Source organism: Hyperolius riggenbachi, chromosome 12 (genome assembly GCF_040937935.1).
Source record: "Hyperolius riggenbachi isolate aHypRig1 chromosome 12, aHypRig1.pri, whole genome shotgun sequence".
NCBI classification, from domain to species: domain Eukaryota; kingdom Metazoa; phylum Chordata; class Amphibia; order Anura; family Hyperoliidae; genus Hyperolius; species Hyperolius riggenbachi.
The window spans coordinates 221,098,554-221,121,627 of NC_090657.1; the positions used below are offsets into that span (position 1 = coordinate 221,098,554).

Genomic DNA, 23,074 nt, shown 5'->3' on the forward strand with positions numbered 1-23,074 from the left:
CTGTGTTAAATAGTCAACTACGTCCTGACAATATTGGGGGTTAATGGCACGTGCCTTCTTCTGAACACTGTACTTTGGTCGAGGGCTGCATGAAATCATGACAGTGCAACCTTGAAACAGACCTGCCAGGTGGCCTGCCTCTGCCTTTTGTTTTGTCCAGTTAACAGGTATGGATGGAGTGGTATATCACACTGCGTGCACTCACGAAGGTAGGTGGGTGCACTGAACACAACAGGTAGGTATATGCAGTGATGGGTATTACAAATGTGCACCTGTCACACACACGTACCGTGAACAGGTATAGTGACTGGTGGTATTAAATATCACACTGCGTGCGCTTACGTAGGTAGTTGGGTGCTCTGAAGTGAACAACAGTTAGGTATATGCAGTGATGGGTATTACAATGTGCACCTGTCACACACAGACAGGTACCGGACAGGCACAGTGACACTGCGTGCGCTCACGTAGGTGGGTGGGTGCACTGAAGTGAACAACAGGGAGTAGTAGGTATATGCAGTGATGGGTATTACAATGTGGACCTGTCACACACAGACAGGTACCGGATAGGCACAGTGACACTGCGTGCGCTCACGTAGGTGGGTGGGTGCACTGAAGTGAACAACAGGTAGTAGGTATATGCAGTGATGGGTAATGTGCACCTGTCACACACGCAGGTAGTCACTGAATGTGCTGGGCCTGGCAGTTGCACACACAGTAGGAATTACCAAGGCTGTCTATGCAACACAAGTGTCAGTGGGACACACACACACACACACACAAAAAATAGATCACAAGAACAAGATTAGCTCTCAAAAGAGCTGTTGTGGGGTGCTTTTTTTGCAATAAGAATCAGCAAGGAGCAAGCTAAGAAGCTTACAAGAGCCTAACTAAGCTTTCCCTATGAGAGTCTGCAGCAGCTATCTCTTCACTAATTACTGCAGGCACACGAGTGAGTGAAAAGCCTGACGCTGCCTGCCTTTTATAACTGGGGGGGGGGGGGGGCTCCAGGAGGGAGTGTGCCTGCCGACTGTGATGTAGAGGGTCAAAGTTGACCCTCATGATGCACTATGGGGGCGAACCGAACCTCCGTAAAAGTTTGCGTTTCTCCGCGATCGCAAACCCCAGAAGTTCACCGGCAAACCGTTCGGGCCATCTCTAATCATGCGCTGTTCCCGTTCAGTGACACTTTTTTGTGTGGGGGCCCAACATAAATTCTTGCCTGACCTGCTACTTCTGAATAATCTTTCATCAACGAGTGAGAGTGACCACATCAGGATAGTATGGATGGCTTGAAGCTGTACCTTGTGGCATCTCTCTCCACACTAGTTCTACAAGGTAAATCATGACCTGCCAGAGAAGATTGTGGTGTACCGAGATCATGGTGGAGTGTCAGATGGACAGCTCAGCACAGTTCAGAATTATGAGATCACGCAGTTACAGACCTCCTTTGGTACTTTTGAAAATGATTCCCCTTGCATAATTGTAATCGTACTGCAGAAAAAGATCAGCACCAACCTGTACTGCTCCACATCCGGAGCATTTGTCACAGGGCAGAAAGGGAATTGCATTCCTAAACTGGAGGCATAAAGTGCTGTAAAACATCTTGTGTGTGTGTATACATGGATCAGGTAGTGTAAGTAGTGTACTGCTTCACACTGACAGACCAAACTCACTGTTTAACGCACCGCCGCAAACAGCTGTTTGTGTAGTGATGGACGTGTTGGTGCGCACATTGGCGAGAGTGCAGGCAATGGCGGTTTCCAGCCCATATGGTCAGGCTGAGGTAGCTCAATTACAGAACAGTGACTGTCCAGTTGATCGAATTTGGTTTGTCCACAATGAAGCAACACCCTTATTATCTTGGTTATGCCCCCAATACACTCATACAGGTCATTGCTTCATTGTGATATGCAAGCCTCTTCACTGTGGCAAGGTAACAATCATGAGGGGAAATTGACCCATGTACATGCCTTTTGTTTTGTTGTTGCAGCCGCAGTGCAGCCAGAAAAATCAAGCATGTACACACAACAGAAAAAATATTATTCTTTTTGTTAGCGGCCGCTGCTAGCAGTGGCCTTAATAATTCAGGATTCCACCTGGAGTCCTGGACCCTGGTGGTGGTGGCAGAGAAGGTAGTTAAGCGGCCTGCGGGCAGAGATGCTGTGTGGGGACTTAGTCTTCGGGCAGGCAGCAGCGGTGTGCAGGCAGAGATGCTGTGTGGGGACTGACTTAGTCTTCTAGCAGGCAGTAGCCCCCTGGGATCCATGCCTCATTCATTTTACTAAAGGTGAGTTGCTAAACACTTTTTTGACCTGGGCGACTTCTCTTCTCAGTGACAATGCCTCCTGCTGGGCCGAAGGTCCTTTCTGACAGGACACTTGAGGCGGGGCAAGCCAGAATTTGGATGGCAAATTGTGACAGCTCGGCCCACAGGTCAAGCCTGCGCACCCAGTAGTCCAGGGGTTCATCGCTGCTCACAGCAGGGGCGTAGCTAGAAATGACTGGGCCCCATAGCAAAAAAAAATTATGGGCCCGCCCCCCCCCCCCCCCCACGACCTTCCAACCCCACGGACCTCAGACCTCCCACCCAAACATTTTGTGGGGAAATATGATTTCCCCACAAAATGCAACCAGATTGTCGTCAGATTTCCCTACAATATGCAACCAGATTGTCGTCAGATTTCCCCACAAAATGCAACCAGATTGTCGTCAGATTTCCACACAATATGCAACCAGATTGGCGGCAGATATCCCCACAAATTGCAACCAGATTGTCGGCAAATTTCCCCACAAAATGCAACCAGATTGTTGGCAGATTTCCCCACAAATTGCAACCAGATTGTCGGCAGATTTCCCCACAAAATGCAACCAGATTGTTGGCAGATTTCCCTACAAATCGCAACCAGATTGTCGGCAGATTTCCCCACAAATGGGATCAGATTGACAGCATATTTCTCTACAAATGCAATCAGATTGGCATATTTCCCCACAAATGCAATGATTGGCAGCATATTTCCCCACAAATGGAATCAGATTGACAGCATATTTCCCCACAAATGCAATCAGATTGGCATATTTCCCCACAAATGCAATAAGATTGGCAGCAGATTTCCCCACAAATGCAATGAGATTGGCAGAGATTGGCAGCAGATTTCCCCACAAATGCAATGATTGGCAGCAGATTTCCCCACAAATGCAATGAGATTGGCAGCACATTTTCCCACAAATGCAATGAGATTGGCAGCACATTTCCCCACAAATGCAATGAGATTGGCAGCACATTTTCCCACAAATGCAATGAGATTGGCAGCACATTCCCCCACAAATGCAATCGTATTGGCAGCACATTTCCCCACAAAATGCAATCAGATTGTCGCCAGATTTCCCCACAAAATGCAGTATATGTAGCCAGGTCTACGAAATCCAGAGATAGCAGCAGCAGGCAGGAGAGACACCGAGCTGAGACTGGAGAGGAGGCAGCCGCACCCTTCCATCGCAGTGTCTGCAGTGCTGGCAGAATCCCAGGAGCCGGTGTGAGGCGAGGGCTGGAGAGCAGCAGCACCCCCGAGTGACTTCTGCTACCTGCACGCTGCATTTGCTGAGAGCACAGGTCTCTCAGTCTACAGCCAGGAAGCGCTGCTGCTCTCACTGGCATAGAGACGTAACCACTGTTGGAACGCATAGGAGCCAGAAACAGGAAGTTCGGGTGTCAGCTGACCGGAGTGCGACGGTCTTGCTGAGTTCTTGCCGAGCGGAGTTATCCACCCGCTCTGGTGATCGGGATTACATCAAGATCTTTCCTTATGGTTAAAGGTACCAGCTATCCTTCTACTCATCTCTTCGGGAGGAGGTACTGTATTGCTCTCTAACTTTTATAGCTCAGACGTTGTGGAACATTGTCTCTGAGCCTTATTAGCAGCATACTACGCTTGAGTCTCCATTCTTCTGGGTGTGAGGAATAGCGGAGATGCCGCCACCGCGCAGGGCAGCATGGCGGCGGTCTCCGCTTCCCAGCCGGCGGTTTCCGCTACACATACGGAGCCGCCGGCGCAGAGCAGGGGGGGTCACCGCCGCGGCTGACGATATGGCGGCGGGTCCCGCAATCCAGCCGGCGCACTTCGGTGCGCGTTCGTGCGCTGACCTGGGACCTGGCCTCTCTGGTGTTCAGAGGCAGAGGGTCATGCACACGCGCGCGAGGCGACAGGACTTTTACCTCCTACGCAGGAGGGTCAGCTGACACTCTAGTCAGCTGACCTCAGGAGGCCTCCGGATTGGCTTGGCTTCTGGGCGGGCTGGCTGAGTGATTCTCAGCATTTAAGGAGCTGGATGTCAGTTGCTCCTTGTCTGCTGTCGTGAATACACATGGGGCCTGATTCACAAAGCGGTGATAACTCAGTTATCACGCCTAAAAGACTTTAGGCGTGATAACCTTTGCACCGCTGAGTTAGCACCGCTTTGTGCTCTTTATCGCGCGCAAAGTACCGCGCGCGCAATCACGCAACTCCGCGCGCAGCGCCTATAGGGTTTAATGGGCACATCGCGCGCACTGCACCGCGCGCCGCACGATTGCGCGCACAAAACTTTGCGCTTGGGAATTTGACGCGAGTTTCTTCTTTTCACTGGCGTGCAAACACTTTGCACCGCTTTTTGAATCAGGCCTATTGTGTTAGCGCTCAGACCTTAGTCCAGTTTCCCAGGTGTTGTCACCAAGGACGTCACACCTTAGGTTAGGATTGTATTTGTATATTTACCTGTGTCTTGACCTTGGCTTTCCCTGACTTCTCTTTACTCTTGCCGCTCTTGTACTTCTGCCTATCTGATTCAAGTTGCCGACCCTGCCTGTTTAAACGACTCTGAATCAGCCTTCCGTTTCTGTACTGCTGCCGCCTTCTCGGTCGCTGAACCTTTGCTCGTCTGACCTTTCTCCCTTCAGTGGAACGTCTCCCACTGTAGGGTTATCTCTGAGGCTTGCCTCTCCGAGACGCCTGCCCTAGCAGACGATTACTGCTAGAGGCCGAGATTCCTCTCTTTGCCTGGACTGAGGATCTCACACACGGGGTTCCCATTCAGAGGTAACCACACCTCTGAGGAATCGCCGTGTGGTGGATATTTCCACGATCTTGTGATATTATTGCTGTTGTATCGTTATTCACTGTGTTAGGTGTCCGGAGGTTAGTCGCACTTGTATTATTGGTGATTCTGCAGATCATCAATAATCGGGTGACATCTGTATTGTTGGCGATACTGCAGATCACCAATAATCAGATTCTCTCTGTGTGCTGACACCGATCCTTACACTGGGACCTTGTTACAGCTGCTATTTATGCGCTGAGGTTTACTGTACTTACATTTCTGATTCTTCTGGGGCTTGGGACCCGCCCTCACCTCTTAGCTGCAATTAATCTGTACTCATTGCGCTGTTTTTTTCGTTGTTTGCATTCAGGTCTATAGAGGGCTAACATTAATTACCTGGAGGGAGGGTGGTTGGGCAGGCTGGCACGCTATTTGTGGTGCTGGCACTGCACTTGGTTAGGCAGTTAGGTAGCCGGGTGGGAGGGTAGGCAGATAGGTAGCCGGGTGGGCAGTTAGGTAGACAGGTGGGAGGGTAGGCAGATAGGTAGACGGGTGGGAGGGTAGGCAGATAGGTAGATGGGTGGGAGGGTAGGCAGCTGGGTGGCAGGGTAGGCAGATAAGTAGACGGGTGGGAGGGTAGGCAGATAGGTAGCCAGGTGGGCAGTTAGGTAGCTGGGTGGCAGGGTAGGCAGATAGGTAGACAGGTGGTAGGGTAGGCAGATAGGTAGCCGGGTAGGCAGTTAGGTAGCAGGGTAGGCAGATAGGTAGCTGGGCAGGGTAGGCAGTTAGGTAGCTGGGTGGCAGGGTTTGCAGTTAGGTAGCTGGGTGGCAGGGTAGGCAGTTAGGTAGCTGGGTGGCAGGGTGGGCAGTTAGGTAGCCGGGTGGGCAGTTAGGTAGCTGGGTAGGCAGTTAGGTATCCGGGTGGGAGGGTAGGCAGTTAGGTAGCTGGGTGGGAGGGTAGGCAGTTAGGTAGCCGGGTGGGAGGGTGGGCAGTTAGGTACCCGGGTGGGAAGTTAGGTAGCCGGGTGGGAGGGTCGGCAGTTAGGTATCCAGGTGGGAGGGTAGGCAGTTAGGTAGCTGGGTGGGAGGGTAGGCAGTTAGGTAGCTGGGTGGGAGGGTAGGCAGTTAGGTATCCGGGTGGGAGGGTAGGCAGTTAGGCAGCCGGGTGGGAGGGTAGAAAGTTAGGTAACCGGGTGGAAGGGTAGGTAGACGGGTAGTTTAGTGCGGTAGGGGCCCGACTCCGATGCTCCCTGCCTCACCTGGGGGTCCCCCCTCCTTTTATGAGTGGCGGGAGAGCGGCATATACAGCAGGCTCCGGTGGGGTAATCAGACGCTAGATGTCCAGCTGCCTCCCGGGCTACGGTATCTCCTCTGTATGCTGTTCGCAATAAACCAGGAAGCAGTGCGAGCGGCATACAGAGGAGACAGCGTAGCCCGGGAGGCAGCTGGTCCTCTAGCGTCTGATTACCTTGCCGGAGCCTGCTGTATATGCCGCTCTCCTGCCGCTCATAATAGGAGGGGGGCCCCCGAGGTGAGGGAGGGGGGGGGGGCGGGCCGGGGCCAGCGCCGGCGGCAATATTATAATTTAAAAAAAAAGTCCTCCCTCAGCTGCGGGCCCCCTGTGACATAGGGCTGCCGCGGGCCCCATAGCAACGGCTATGGTTGCTATCCCGATTGCTACGCCGCTGGCTCAAAGTGTCTATATCCGCACTTAAGGCCAGGTAGTCGGCTACCTGCCGGTTGAGGCATTCATGGAGGGTGACTCTAAAAAATTACCACACTCGAGGCTAAGTCACCACAAGAGGAATGTCACATATCACCAAATTGGAGTTATCCCAGGTAAGTCCAAATAGGCAGAAGCACTGTAATCACACTGGATCTGGAACAACCCCTTCAGACTCAGCCAACACGTTACATGTGAAGGAAACAAGAATAGTACATAGCGTAATCAACTCCAGAGTAATAAACCACCACCACTCCAGTGCGCACTCTCCACTTCCCGCAGTCACCTATGTGGGTTGGTCCCTCCGTTAAACCCACATTTACCCTCTAGGGCCTCCACAGATCCGGAGGTAGGGTTCAAGAGCATACGGTGGTACACAGATCACTGCACAAGTAGACCATCAGCTGATATGCCACTCTGATATGTGGGGATCGCATAGGCTCTACAACTAAAAGGCTTCTCATAGCGTAAAATTGTTTAATAGAATAAATAAAAAAGATTCAAAAAAATGCACTCACAAAGATCGTTGGCCACAAAGCATTGTATAGCGAAATGGCAGTCCCGGGTCCCTCTCATGCGCATGCCACCTCAGATCCTCGTTGTCTGCGTATTACTTCCCGACAGCCGGTCACGTGGGGCGGAGCTATGTCCCACGTGACCGGCTGTCGGGAAGTAGCAAATTGTGTTGCAAGTGCTGCATCCTTTCAGCCTTGTGGTAATTTGGTAACATCTCTGCCACTTTGTGCTTATACCGAGAATCTAGTAGCGTTGCCACCCAGTACAGGTCATTCCCCTTAAGTTTTTTTATACGGGGGTCCCTCAACAGGCTGGGCAGCATGAAAGACCCCATCTGCACAAGGTTGGATGCCGACCTAGTCATCTCCTCTTCCTCTTCGTCAGTGATGTCAGGTAAGTTCTCCTCCTCCCCCAGCCACGAACAATACCATGGGTTCCCCTGAAAGGTAAGCAGCACAAGCCCCCTGCGATGCCTGCTTCTTCCACCTGGTCCTCAAAGCCACCTTCCTCCTCTGACTCCTCTTCCTCCTCCTCCTCCCCCCTCCTCTGTGCTGCAGCAGGTGTTGACGAAAAATCTGGTTCTGGTTCTGCTTACCACAACTCTTCCTCCTCTTCCTGTTCACGCTCCTCTACAGCTTGATCCAACAATCTATGCACTCTTCACTCCAGGAAGAAAGCGTATGGGATCAGGTCGCTGATGGCGCCTCCACTGCGACTCACCAGGTTTGTCACCTCTTCAAACGGACGCATGAGCCTGCAGGCATTACGCATGAGTGTCCAGTACTTCTGAAAGAAAATCCCCATCTCCCCAGAGCCTAACCTAGCACCGTAGCTGAACATATACTCATTGACAGCTTTCTCCTGTTGTAGCAGGCGGTCAAACATGAGGAGCATTGAATTCCAGCAAGTCACGCTATCGCAAATCAAGCACCTCACTGGCAAGTTCTTTCTCCGCTGAATATCGGACAAGCGCGCCATGGCCGTGTAGGAACACCTGAAATGCTCACACACCTTCCTAGACTGCCCCAGAACGTCCTGTAAGCCTGGGAATGTACACACAAATTGTTGGATTATAAGATTCAGCACATGTGCCATGCAGGGCACGTGTCAACTTGCCCAAACTCAAAGCCGACAAGAGATTGCTTCCATTGTCACACACCACATTGTCGATCTCCAGTTGGTGCGGGGTCAGCCACTGATCCACCTGTTTGTTCAGAGCGGCCAGGAGTTCTGGTCCGGTGTGACTCTAGGCTTTGAGGCAAGACATGTCCAAGATGGCGTGACACCGTCGTACCTGGCATGCGGATTAGGCCCTGGGGAGCTGGGGGGGTGCAGTTTGAGATCAGTGAAGTAGCACTCAGCCGAGGAGGAGGACGACAGTGAAGAGGATGTAGGAGGGGGAGTTGGAGGAGAAGGAGAGGAGGTGGCAGCAGGCCTGCCTGCAAGCCATGGTGGTGTCACAACTAGGTCTGCTGCACAGCCACGTACTCCCTGCTTGCCAGCGGTCACCAGGTTTACCAATGTGCCGTATAAGTAATATACCTGCCCTGACCATGCTTCACAGACCAGGCATCCGTGGTCAGATGGACCCTTGACCCAACGCTTTGTGCCAGAGATTACACCACTTGCCTTTCAAACATCACGGTACAGTTTGGGTATTGCCTTTTTTGAAAAATAATTGTGGCCTGGTATCTTCCACTGAGGTGTCCCAATCACCACAAATTTTTGGAAAGGCCTCAGAGTCCACCAGTTTGTATGGTAACAGATGGCGGGCTAACAGTTCCACCAAGCCACCTGTTAGACGCCGGGCAAGGGGGTGACTGGCAGACATTGGCTTCTTCCGCTCAAATATTTCCTTAACGGACACCTGGCTGCTGTGGGCAGAGGAGCAGGAACTGCTCAAGGTGAGAGGCAGAGTGGAGGAGGGTGGCTGTAAAGGTGCAAGGGCAGCAGAGCGGCTGAAGATGCTGCACCTGGAGGAGGTGGAGGGTGGCTTTGCATTTGCGTGCTGCTTTTTCTGATGTGCTCATCGCATTGGTGCTTGTGCTTGTTCATCAAGTGCCTCCATAAGGCTAATGTCCCTAGGTGGGTGTTGCTTTTTCCCCGACTTTTGGGGGGCAGATAGTACAGACGGCATTGCTGTAATCTGAGGCACAGAGACAAAAAAATTCCACACCGGTGAGCTGTGGGATGATTTCTTTGGTGGTGGTGGCAGCAGCTGACGTCGAAGGGCGTGTTGGCTGGCTGAGCCTAGGTGGCGATACATGCCTTCAGACATTGCCAGGAGCTGTTTCTGACGAGCTCCCCCTGCTTCTTACAGCAACTCGTCTCCTCCTCCTCTCTGACTACCCCTCTGAACTGTCTCCCTGTTCATCTTGTCTTATGGGATCCCACGTGACATCCATGCCATGATCATCATCATCATCCACAGCTTCTCTTGTATCAGACACCTCCAAAACTGCACCAACAACAGGTACTTCATCATCATCCTCACACCTTACGTCCATAACAATGCCTAATTTAGACATACGAGGTGGTGTAACAACCTTCGCGCAGAAGACAAACATGCCTTAATCCTCCACTTGAAGAACTACCAAAAGGTAATCACAGGAAAAATATCATCCTTTCTATCACAAGAGATTGCAAATGCAGTTAACAAACCAGCCCAACTGTCCGCACACTGGAAAAACTCTGCAACCCGGCATGTCAAAAACTTAATATCGAGTCTTCAAAGAACCTCTGTGACCAATTTGCCCATTTCTTCACAGACAAAGTCTCCGCTATAAGGTCTGTCATCCAACTTACAGCATCTGAGCCTAATATAGCGCCGAAGACCATTAGCAGAGACAACATAACACCTTGGTCAAACTTCAAAGAAATTGATGAAGAAGTCACATCAAGCATCCTCCTTCACCTCTGCCTAACTACCTGTGACCTGGATCCTGGCCCAACAAAGTTCATGCTGCACTGCCCCGACCTGTTCATATCGGTATTGCTCAGAATTCCTATAGAATGGAGGGTCCTATTCAAGATCAGCCTACTGACATTTAAATCCCTAAATAATCTGGGCCCTGGATACATGAAAGATATGTTGCACAGGTTCTAATAATCTAGTTATACCCAGAGTCCACTTGGAAACTGTTGGTCCCAGAGCCTTCTGTCATGCTGCCCCTACGTTTTGGAACGCCTTACCTCAACAGATCAGGACAGCTCCATCCCTGGGCGTGTTTAAATCCAGACTGAAAACCCACCTGTTCAGTTTGGCATTTGCAGAAATATAACTTTAGTTGTGTGAATACTTCATCCTACTACCAATTACTGAATCTGAGAGAGCCTAAGCGCTTTGAGTCCTATGGGAGAAAAGCGCTATAGAAATGTTATTGTATTGTATTGTATTGTATCTTGTAACAATAATGGCTGTGAATCAGTAAATTCTCCACAAACATGTCTGAATAACTCCTGCGACATCTGATGTGGAGCGGCTGTGGTGCTAGTAGTAGCGGTGGTGGCTGCCGGCTGACTGTTAAGTATTTGTGGTGTGCCCGAATCAGAGCAGGAGGAGGAAGATATGTCATGTCTTCCATAAGGAAGATGAGGTGTTCTGTGTTAAATAGTCAACTACATCCTGACAATCTTGGAGGTTCCGAGGTTGATGGTCCGAGCCTTCTTAACACTGTACTTTGGTTGAGGGCCGCACAAAATCATGCCAGCACGACCTTGAAAAGACTTGGGGGTGGCCTGCCTCTGCCTGTTATTTTGTCCATATTGGGGTATTCACAGTAATACTAACAATATTCAATAGTGGTAGACAGTGTGTGTAATCACAAAGAGGCACACAATCAGTGTCAAATACACAGCAGCTGTGTGTGTGTGTGTACCACAGGGCTGTGTACTTCAACACACACACAGAGATATCCCATATAGTACTTTCAATCACAAATACAGTTGCAAGCTAAGCACTGCTTATGATAGACAGTGTGCTGGCTTGCTTGCAATAGTTAAAGAGTATAGTAGAACTACAAGGACCAGCAACTGATTGTGGCCTGTGCAGTGTGTAACCCACACAGATATCAATAACATATACAGTTGAAAGCTAAGCACAGCTTATGATAGACAGTGTGCTGGCTTGTAATAGATAGAAGAGGATAGTAGAACTACAAGGCCCAGCAATGACTGTGGCCTGCCCTGTATGCAGTGTCTGTCTCTCACAGGCATGGGCTTCCGAATTCCACGGAAGCTAAAATTCCGAAATTCCGCCGGAATTGTGGTTTCCGCATGGTTCCGCGGAATTCGGAAATTGCAATCCGGAATTCGGAATTCCGGCAAAATCGGAATCGGAATGAATTGACCAATCAGGAGATGCGGAATAAGTTGACCAATCATAATCAGCGGAAAGTTACCGCGCTAAAATAACGGTTTCAACATTTTTTTTTATCCAAATTTACAAAATACAAATCAACTTTATTAACAATAGACTGTTATCAACAGTATTGATGATCATCTTAAATTTCAGATACAAAAACGATATTTCAAATGAGCGATTGAGTAATTCCTCCTAAATTTACGGAAATCCGTTTAAAAATTACAGAAATCCGTTTAAAAATACGGAAAGTGCACGTGGCGGAATACCACGGAATTCCGCGGAATGTAGAGGAATTCCACCGGAATGTAGCGGAAGCGGAATTTTGTTATGGTGGTATGCGGAATTACCGCGGAATCGGAAATTGGCTCTTCCGACCATGCCTGGTCTCTCACATACACACACAAAAAAATAGAATATGAGCCCTCAAAAAGGTTTTTGTTTTGGGGTGGTTTCAGCAATAAAGAACAGCCTAGCTAACTGTCCCTGTCTCTCTGTGGGCTGTATGCAGTGTTAGCCACAAAGAGAGCTATTGGTATAGTAAGTTAAATCACAAATACAGTGGAAAGGTATGCACTGGTATAATACAGTGTGCTGTCACACAAATACAGTGGCGAGGTGTGCACTGGCATAATACAGTGTGCTGTCACACAGATACAGAGGAAAGGTAAGCACTGGTAGAATACTGTGTGCCGTCACACAAATACAGTGGAAAGGTATGCACTGGTATAATACAGTGTGCTGTCACATAAATACAGTGGAAAGGTATGCACTGGTATAATACAGTGTGTTGGGCCTGGCACAGACAGTACAGCAAGGGTCAGCTGTGACAGACAGGGCTGTATCTATGCAGTGTCAGTGACACACACACACACACACACACACACACACACACACACACACACACACACACACACATCAGAAGAATATTAGCGCTCAAAAGAGCTTTTTTGAAAGATATGCACTGGTAATACAGTGTGTGCTGAGCCTGGCACAGTACAGCAAGGCCCAGCTGCAACAGGGCTGTATCTATGCGTGTCAGTGTCGCACAAAAAAAAAAACAATTCAGAAGAATATTAGCTCTCAAAAGAGCTTTTTTGGGGTGCTTTCAGCAACAAATGTCAGCAAGGAGCAAGCTAACAAGAGCCTAACTAACGCTTTCCCTATCTCTCCAGCAACCTCTCCCTTCTTCTCACTATAGCAGCATCAGCAGACGCGCGAGTAGCTGATATCCGTGCGTATTACCCGCCGGGCAAACCATTCGGGCCATCTCTAATCGGGACCGAATTAAGTCATTTCTTTCCAAGACTCCTGGTGAGTGGATTTTCTTCTACCATACTTGTACAGCACCACCACCCTTGCTGCTTTCATACAGTCACCGCATATGGGGATGCGGCCGCAGATGTTTTTGAGTTCCCCCCACCGTATGCACCAACCGCAGATTCTCCAGTCCGGCTCGGAAGTTTCAGCACCCGGCGTATAAGATGACCCCCGACCTTTGAGAAGATTTTCCTGGGTTAAAAAGTAGTCTTCTATGCCAGAATATAAGAATATACAGTAGTTTCAAAAAAATTCTCATACAAAACATGTTACAGAAATGATGTTTTTTTCCAAGCAGAAAATCAATGTACTGTTATTCCTGGAAGACAGAATACTTACATATTCCAACAGGATAGAATACGGAGACTGACACGCCAGATGTGTTTGGCATTTCTCAAACACCTCTTGAAACTTGTTTTTATATACTTTTAAACTGCATTCATCATGAATAAATTCTTCAGGTTTAATTTGTGGTTCATAAATCTGTCCAAAAAAGAAAATGGAGTGTAGAAGCTGAGGAGAAGAAAATATCACATTAGTTTACACATAATTTATCTGCATTAAAAAGCACTTGATACGGGTTTGTAAAATCTCTGCCTTGGAGAAATAAAATTTCCTAGTGTGCTAAAGGGAACTGAGCACCTCAACTATAACAATATTTAACATGTCTACTGTGGGGGGGACTTTTTTTACCTGCCTTTTTAGATTTTCTTAGAAAATACTTTTTTCTTGAAGTCTTCTGCAAGTTGGTATCCAACTCGGGCCCAAACAACACATTTACTGCACATGGAATGGAACAGAGTCTTCATTTTGAGGAAAAGCTATTCTCCCAAGTTTGTAGCCGCAAGGCACGTTGAGCCTCATTAGAAAGGGCAATAATAGTTTACTGTAAATTTAATGGTTTCAGCCAGTGAATCCACTAAAAAGCAGCAGCTTTATCTAATAAAAGGAAGGCCACTAATACCTCCGCTTTGTATGTATGTTCATATGGGACCTAAGCTGATCAAGTTATATTGCCAGTGCTACACAAGTTGAAGCTACCTCAGGCTGAAAGATGGCTGCCACAGCTTCCCAGTATATCTTAATTGCTTTATGGACCGGAAAACTATTCCTTATTTCCCAGGGTTGTCTCCAGGACAGCAACTCAGATGAGAGATGATTCCCTCCACTTACTGCTGGACAGGAAAAGGTTAACAATAATAACAGCACTAACAGAGCATAAATAAACCCACATCAGCTTATCATCCTCAGTTCGTTTCCTGTCCACGGACGGAGAAGGTGTGGAACTGGATGGGCTGATGCCAGATGGCAGGGTCCAGGGCTGTGTATCCCCTACTCAGTATGCGGCCGGCCAGGCGGATCAATAGCCGCCTATACTTACAGATGGCTGAGCGGTTTCTGTGCCTTTGAAGAGTGCACATCCACGCACAGGGGGCGGCAGTACTGTGATTGGTCCTTCCTAGTCAGATGACTAGGAAGTGACGTCAATTGAAGGGCTCAGCGCCAGCAGGATGTGGACTCGGTGTTCTCTCCATGCTGTAAGATGCAGGTAACCCTTTTCAGTGCTGTAGATGTGATGTCAGCGCTGTTAGGGAAATACAGAGGAAAAAAAAACACTTGTTTTCATGTGCCCGGGGAGTGGGTTATCGGGACACCTGAGGGATATTTAACCACTTGAGGACCACAGTGGTAAACACCCCTAAAGACCAGGATCATTTTTACTAAAATGGCCACTGCAGCTTTAAGGCCAAGCTGCAGGGCCGAACAACACAGCACGGGAGTGATTCCCCCCCCCCTTTCCCCCCCACCAACAGAGCTCTCTTTTGGTGGGGTCTGCTCACCCACCAGTTGTTTATTTTATTTAAATAAATATTTGTGTGTGCTTTTGTGTTATTTTTTAATGTTTTCCTTTTTTTATTTCAGCAAACCCCTCCCTCCCCCCAGCCGGCCAATCCTGGCTATCGGCTGTCATAGGCTTCTGCCTATAAGAGCCGATCGCTCTCTTGTCCCCCAGGGGGACAGCCGTGTCACACGTGTCCCTAGTACAGCCCTGCTGCTGATCGCAGCGATGTACCGTGTAAATAGACGGCGATCACGCCATCTAACAGTCTCCCGAGTGGCGATAGCCACTCGGAGACTAAAGATGGGGTGGAGCTCCGCCCCCCAAGAAGGAGATGCACGCACACCCTGCGCGTGATCTCCTTCAGTAGCCGGCTCCAGGACCTGACGCCAATTGGCATTAGGCGGTCCTGGGGCTGCCGCCGCGGCCACGCCCATTGGCATGGAGTGGTCTTAGAGTAGTTAAACGCTGCCTGTTCTGTTGATAGAATGCTCATCATGGATTCGACAGAGTCAGGGCAGGAGGCTGCTGCTGCTACTGCTTCTGCTGCTAGTACCTCCGCTGAGGCTGCAGTTAATCCTACTCCAGTTCCCACAGTGGTATGTGAACTTCGGGGGGTCAGCTATGGTATTGCATAGTGGGTTTTTGTTATTGATTGGCTCTTTCCCTTATTACAGCAGAAAACTGTTAAATCTGGGAAAGGGAAAGATGCCAAGAAAAAGACACAAGGGAGTTCTCGTGCTTCTGGGTCCTCATCCTCTCGCCCATCTGGGGAGCAAAAGTCTAGTAGAAAGCGTGCTTTTTCTGGTGTCAAGATATCGACTAACGCTTTTAGACCGATCTGTCAGGATTGTACCCAGAAATTCGTTAAAGAGGAATCCCCGGCTGTGTTTGATGATTTACTGGGATGGATGAAAGCTGAAATATCTTCCACCTTTCAGTCTCTTAAGGATTCTTCTGCTGTGCCTTCCACATCTTCTGCTATGCCTACAGCATCCTCATCTCCTCCGAGGTTGGCTCCCGGGTCTCCTGGTGGTTCTATGTCTCCTAGTCTGGCTGACAAACAGACAGTGCAAGCATCCAAGAAGAGGCATAGTGGAGGTGACTCTGAGGCAGAACTTTCAGAAGGAGAAAAATCTTCTCTTGAAGAGATGTCGGGGTCAGAGGAGAATACAGAGAAAGTGAGGGTAGTGCTAAACTCCAGAAATGTGCTTTCTCTATGGATCATATTGAGGATCTCTTGAGAGCCATGTATGCTACCATGGAGATTAACCACTTAATGACAAGCTGACTTATAAAAGCGTCCTGCTAGAGCCTCTTAATAGCTCCAGGACGTTTTTATAAGTCAGACAGTGCTGCTGCTGTGCGCGTGCACATGCGCATGTGCACGTGCGCGCTCCTGCCCGTGCACGTGCATTCCCATGCACGTGCACGTGAAAATAGTGGGGAAAAAAAACACCCCCAAAAAATTACACCTTCATTTACAAATGATATATTGTCACCATACTTTGTACTAGGGACATAAAAAAAATCTTGTGATAACCAGGACAAATAGGCAGATAAAATGTTTGGGTTTTATGTACAGTAGCAGTGTTTATATTAAAACCATAGATGATGAAATTGGAGAAATAGTGTATTTTTTCATTTATTTTTTCATTTTTTCCTTGTATTTCCCTTTAAAATGCATAGAAAATAAAGTAATTAATGAAAACAAATATCAACCCCAAAAAGCGCAATTGGTGGTGAAAAAAACAAGATATAGGTCATTTCATTGTGATTAGTAGTGATTAAGCTATTGGCAAATGAAAGGGATGAGCACGGAAAGGTGAAAAACCGCCTTGGGGTGAAGTGGTTAAAGAGGAAGAAAAATCCCTCTCTGCTCTAGACAAGATGTATCAGTTTAGCAGATAAGCATGTGAATGTGATCTCAGTGCATAGTACTTTGAAAGATATGATCAAAAAAGAGTGGGAGTCTCCAGAAAAAAAGAGCTTTTTGGCCTAGAGCTTTGGACAAGCGCTATCTCTATAAGTCTGATGATCAGAAGAATTGGGGTCCTCTCCCTACATTACACCCCTCTTTATCTAGAGTTTCTAGAAAGACTGGACTACAGTTTGAGGACTTTGGAGTCCTAAAAGATCCGTTAGACAAAAAGGTTGACAATCTTTTGAGACGTACATGGGAAGCAGCTACCTTGCTTTTTAAGCCGACTATAGCAGCTACTGCTTTTTCTAGAGCCCTGAAGGTTTGGCTTAAGCAACTGGAAGCACACATTGCAGGAGGCACTTCTAGAGAGGTCATGCTTAAATAATTCCCTGATATACAGGTCCTTCTCAAAAAATTAGCATATTGTGATTAAGTTCATTATTTTCTGTAATGTACTGATAAACATTAGACTTTCATATATTTTAGATTCATTACACACAACTGAAGTAGTTCAAGCCTTTTATTGTTTTAATATTGATGATTTTGGCATACAGCTCATGAAAACCCAAAATTCCTATCTCAAAAACTTAGCATATTTCATCCGACCAATAAAAGAAAAGTGTTTTTAAAACAAAAAAAGTCAACCTTCAAATAATTATGTTCAGTTATGCACTCAATACTTGGTCGGGAATCCTTTCGCAGAAATGACTGCTTCAATGCGGCGTGGCATGGAGGCAATCAGCCTGTGGCACTGCTCAGGTGTTATGGAGGCCCAGGATGCTTCGATAGCGGCCTTAAGCTCATCCAGAGTGCTTGGTCTTGCGTCTCTCAACTTTCTCTTCACAATATCCCACAGATTCTCTCTATGGGGTTCAGGTCAGGAGAGTTGGCAGGCCAATTGAGCACAGTAATACCATGGTCAGTAAACAATTTACCAGTGGTTTTGGCACTGTGAGCAGGTGCCAGGTCGTGCTGAAAAATGAAATCTTCATCTCCATAAAGCTTTTCAGCAGATGGAAGCATGAAGTGCTCCAAAATCTCCTGATAGCTAGCTGCATTCACCCTGCCCTTGATAAAACACAGTGGACCAACACCAGCAGCTGACATGGCACCCCAGACCATCACTGACTGTGGGTACTTGACACTGGACTTTAGGCATTTTGGCATTTCCCTCTCCCCAGTCTTCTTCCAGACTCTGGCACCTTGTACTTTGGACCACTGAGCAACAGTCCAGTGCTGCTTCTCTGTAGCCCAGGTCAGGCGCTTCTGCCGCTGTTTCTGGTTCAAAAGTGGCTTGACCCGGGGAATGCGGCACCTGTAGCCCATTTCCTGCACATGCCTGTACACAGTGGCTCTGGATGTTTGTACTCCAGACTCAGTCCACTGCTTCCACAGGTCCGCCAAGGTCTGGAATCGGTCCTTCTCCACAATCTTCCTCAGGGTCCGGTCACCTCTTCTCATTGTGCAGCGTTTTCTGCCACACTTTTTCCTTCCCAGAGACTTCCCACTGAGGTGCCTTGATACAGCACTCTGGGAACAGCCTATTCGTTCAGAAATGTCTTTGTGTCTTACCCTCTTGCTTGAGGGTGTCAATGATGGCCTTCTGGACAGCAGTCAGGTCGCCAGTATTACCCATGATTGCGGTTTTGAGTAATGAACCAGGCTGGGAGTTTTTAAAAGCCTCAGGGATCTTTTGCAGGTGTTTAGAGTTAATTAGTTGATTCAGATGATTAGGTTAATAGCTCGTTTAGAGAACCTTTTCATGATATGCTAATTTTTTGAGATAGGAATTTGGGGTTTTCTTGAGCTGTATGCCAAAATCATCAATCTTAAAACAATATAAGGCTTGAACTACTTCAGTTGTGTGTAATGAATCTAAAATACATGAAAGTCTAATGTTTATCAGTACATTACAGAAAATAATAAACTTTATCACAATATGCTAATTTTTTGAGAAGGACCTGTATTTCACGGTATAAACAATTTATGTGATGCTGCTGATGAGTCAGTTAGACTAGTGGCAAGGACATCTGCTCTTGCTAATTCTGCTAGGAGGGGCATATGGGTTAGGACCTGGGATGGGGATGTTTCTGCTAAAGTAAAGTTATGCGGGGTTCCCTGTGAGGGTTCTTTGTTGCTCGGGTCCAAACTAGATGAAACCTTGGAGAGAACAGCTGATTCAAATTTAAACGGTCCTTTCGTTCCTCCAGAGGTGCAGATTCAAATTTCAGATCCGGTAAGAGACAGTGGAGACCCCAACCCCTCTAATCAACCTAAAAAACAATGATTCCAGGATTCCTGTGGGAAGGAGGCTGGCTCACGTCATAGAAAATTGGCAGACTTTGTTCCACAACAAATGGCTGCTGACAATCATTCAAGAAGGATACAGGTTAGAGTTCACAGAGAATCCCTTAGTAAGGTATTTTGTAACTCCTCCTCCAGTCTCACCAGTAATGTCATCAGCTCTGGATACTGCAATATCAGAACTTTTCATAAAACATGTAATAAGAAGAGTCCCACTATGTCAAGAAAAGAGGGGGTTTTATTCTCCGGTTTTCCTGGTAAAAAAAACAGCAGTAACCACAACAAAAATAACCTTCCTCTCTTCATGTGCTATTACAAAATATACTTTATTGATGACATGCAAAAACTTCCCAGCAATTTGTCAAACGGAACCCTCCCCTTAAAAACCATTAAAACCAAAACTGGTAAATACATGGAGCCATTTTAACCATATCTTCTTTCTTCTCCCCACTGTCTCAGTGATGGTTACTCTCAAAAATGATCGCCCAGCCGCAGCCTATGCAGATCACATTGGTCCACCAATCACTGTCTGACATCTGTGGGCCCACCACCAGCGCACACCGCGAGGCCTCCACTCACACACTGCTATATGACCATCTATGTTATGCTCAACGTTATCACTTTTAGGCTGTTTCAGCAAGAGGCCCCCACTCCAAAAAAACTATAACTTTCCTGAATATCCAAGCATGATGTCTCTACTGCGCAGTAGTATGTTGCTAACAATTAAGCTTGTGGAGAGTTCCTGTTGATTCTAGCCCCAGTTTGCTATGGAGCAACCCCCTGTATATAACACCACTCATCCATGGATATCAATGTAGCCATCCAGTGAAGCAAAGTCCTCTATACACAGCACAACAACTCTGGCAATCAAGCAGCCTTTAGCCCCTATATGTGGGAAGCTTCAGTTGGCACTTACGTTACCGGCATCCACCGCTTCTCTTCACGGGGGAGCTCCGCTCAGGGCGCATCTCAAGAAGCTCGCCCGACCTATTCGTCACCCCGCTGCTTGAAGCCGGTCCGTCACACAACTCTTCCCCCAGAGGTTCGCAAGTGTATGCTGTTGGTTCCACTTCGTGAGCGCTCACATGACTTGACTAGGGCCCTCCCGCTGACGCGTTTCGCCCCGCCCACGGGGCTTTTTCAAAGCGTAATGGGTTAGGGCTATATGATACGCACTTCCCTTTTATTTGGTCACAATCTCCTCCTTCTGTTTAACCCTCCGTGGGCTGTCAGGCAGTACTCCAGGCTTATGGCTATAGTTCATCCTCAGCAGTCACAAGACGTATTCATTCCTGGGGGTTGCACAGTTCACTTAACAGTATATTCTATATTGGTAAAACAAAAAGACAATTGGGAGCAAGAATTGGGGAGCATGTAAAAAATATTGAAAAAGCAGAGAAAGATAGCCCCTTGGGTGCACATTTTGAGAGATACCACAACAAGGACCCTTCTGGACTGCGATTTAAGGGGATTGTAAAACAAAAAGTCCCAAGGAGAGGAGGAGATATTGAGAAGGAACTCTATAAAATTGAAACTAGGTGGATATACCGTTTGGGTACAAAAATCCCCCAAGGACTTCCTTGATTAGAAAAAATGGTAATAATATTTGTATTATGTACACCCTGAAAGTTGATTATACTATGTATACCCTAAAATAAATGATGGGCTGTGGATTTTTAGAGTGAGCGAAATAGTTAATAGAAATGATATAAAGTATACTCTGCAATGAACCATCGGTCTTGGCCGTAGAATGTGAGTTCAAAAATATGGAATATACTGTTAAGTGAACTGTGCAACCCCCAGGAATGAATACGTCTTGTGACTGCTGAGGATGAACTATAGCCATAAGCCTGGAGTACTGCCTGACAGCCCATGGAGGGTTAAACAGAAGGAGGAGATTGTGACCAAATAAAAGGGAAGTGCGTATCATATAGCCCTAACCCATTACGCTTTGAAAAAGCCCCGTGGGCGGGGCGAAACACATCAGCGGGAGGGCCCTGGTCAAGTCATGTGAGCGCTCACGAAGTGGAACCAACAGCGTACACTTGCGAACCTCTGGGGGAAGAGTTGTGTGACGGACCGGCTTCAAGCAGCGGGGTGACGAATAGGTCGGGCGAGCTTCTGGAGATGCGCCCTGAGCGGAGCTCCCCCATGAAGAGAAGCGGTGGATGCCGGTAACGTAAGTGCCAACTGAAGCTTCCCACATATAGGGGCTAAAGGCTGCTTGATTGCCAGAGTTGTTGTGCTGTGTATAGAGGACTTTGCTTCACTGGATGGCTACATTGATATCCATGGATGAGTGGTGTTATATGCAGGGGGTTGCTCCATAGCAAACTGGGGCTAGAATCAACAGGAACTCTCCACAAGCTTAATTGTTAGCAACATACTACTGCGCAGTAGAGACATCATGCTTGGATATTCAGGAACGTTATAGTTTTTTTGGAGTGGGGGCCTCTTGCTGAAACAGCCTAAAAGTGATAACGTTGAGCATAACATAGATGGCCATATAGCAGTGTGTGAGTGGAGGCCTCGCGGTGTGCGCTGGTGGTGGGCCCACAGATGTCAGACAGTGATTGGTGGACCAATGTGATCTGCATAGGCTGCGGCTGGGCGATCATTTTTGAGAGTAACCATCACTGAGACAGTGGGGAGAAGAAAGAAGATATGGTTAAAATGGCTCCATGTATTTACCAGTTTTGGTTTTAATGGTTTTTAAGGGGAGGGTTCCGTTTGACAAATTGCTGGGAAGTTTTTGCATGTCATCAATAAAGTATATTTTGTAATAGCACATGAAGAGAGAAAGGTTATTTTTGTTGTGGTTACTGGAATCCGTATTACCAGAATATCTCCTCAGAAGTCTGAGTGGTGCTACAAATTGAAAGGTTGGCCACCCGATCCTAATTGTTGTGTAAAAAAACAGCAGGGCAGTTTCAGATTAATTCTAAATTTGAAAATTCTCAACAAGTCAATTAGATACCGAAAATTCAAAATGGACAACATTCGTTCTGTTCTAAGTCTTCTTCAGGAAGGATCCTTCATGGCCTCACTGGATCTTCAGGACGCATACCTCCACCTGCCAATCCACCTAGACTCTCAAGCGTTTCTGAGGTTTGCAGTTCATCAGTCAGGGGAGGTAAGACATTATCAGTTCACAGCCTTGCCCTTTGGTTTGTCTTCTGCTCCTTGGTGTGAGAAAATGCGGAAGAGCCGCCGCAAGTACTCAGAATGAGGCGGCTGATTTTGCGTCCAACATGGCGACTAGCGTGCATGGGCACGCGTCCACAGGCCGGGCGGAGCGCGGAGGAACCGCCGCATGCCCTGTGGACAGGGCAGCGGAATCCGCGTCCAACGCGGCAGTCTGTGCGCATGGGCCTGATACTAACAGTGTGGCTGAACGCGGGGAAACCACCGCATGCTCGGATGGCGGTGCGGCTACCCCCGCGTTCAAGCCGGCAGTTACATTGCAAGACATGTCTGGTGTGGCTGGGACTGATAGTCCACACAGGTTCAGAAGGACGCGTGCGCGTGCTGAGAGGCAGAGTTTATATGACAGCCAGAAGAGAGTCAGCTGACCCAGCTGGTCAGCTGACATTTTCAACAGTTCTCATTGGTCCAGCACTTAGGGGTGGCGCTGGAGAGCGCTATGGTATATATACATGGGTGCTGGTCATTTCTCTGGTGTCTGGCGTTGCGATCACTACGTGGTAGCACTCAGACCTTGTCAGTATCTGTGTGTATTAGATCAGTTTCCAAGGTGTTGATGGCCACGGATCTCACACCTTAGTCTAGGAATTCTGTTATTATCTGTGTTCATATCTAGATCAGTTTCCAAGGTGTTGACGGCTAAGGATCTCACACCTTAGCTTAGGCATTGTTGATTATTTGTTATGACCTTCTGCTTCCCTGACCATTCTTCTGATCTCTGATTTTGTACCTTTGTCATTCTGATACTCTGTTGCCAAACTCTGCTTGCCTTTAGACTCTGCATCTGTCTCCTGATTCTGTACCTTATCT

At 47.8% G+C, this 23,074-nt stretch overlaps 1 protein-coding gene across 2 annotated transcripts in view; it reads right to left on the bottom strand.

Moving 5' to 3' along the window:
• Positions 1-23,074, bottom strand: part of LOC137542265 (uncharacterized) — a 421,807-nt gene that overhangs the window by 46,009 nt on the left and 352,724 nt on the right. The window contains exon 7 of one of the 2 annotated variants that reach the window (XM_068264049.1): positions 13,332-13,505. The exons of the other annotated variant lie outside the window; for it this stretch is intronic. Coding sequence (XP_068120150.1) covers positions 13,332-13,505 — 174 coding nt within the window. The remainder of the gene's footprint in view (positions 1-13,331; positions 13,506-23,074) is intronic. 2 annotated transcript variants of the gene reach the window in all.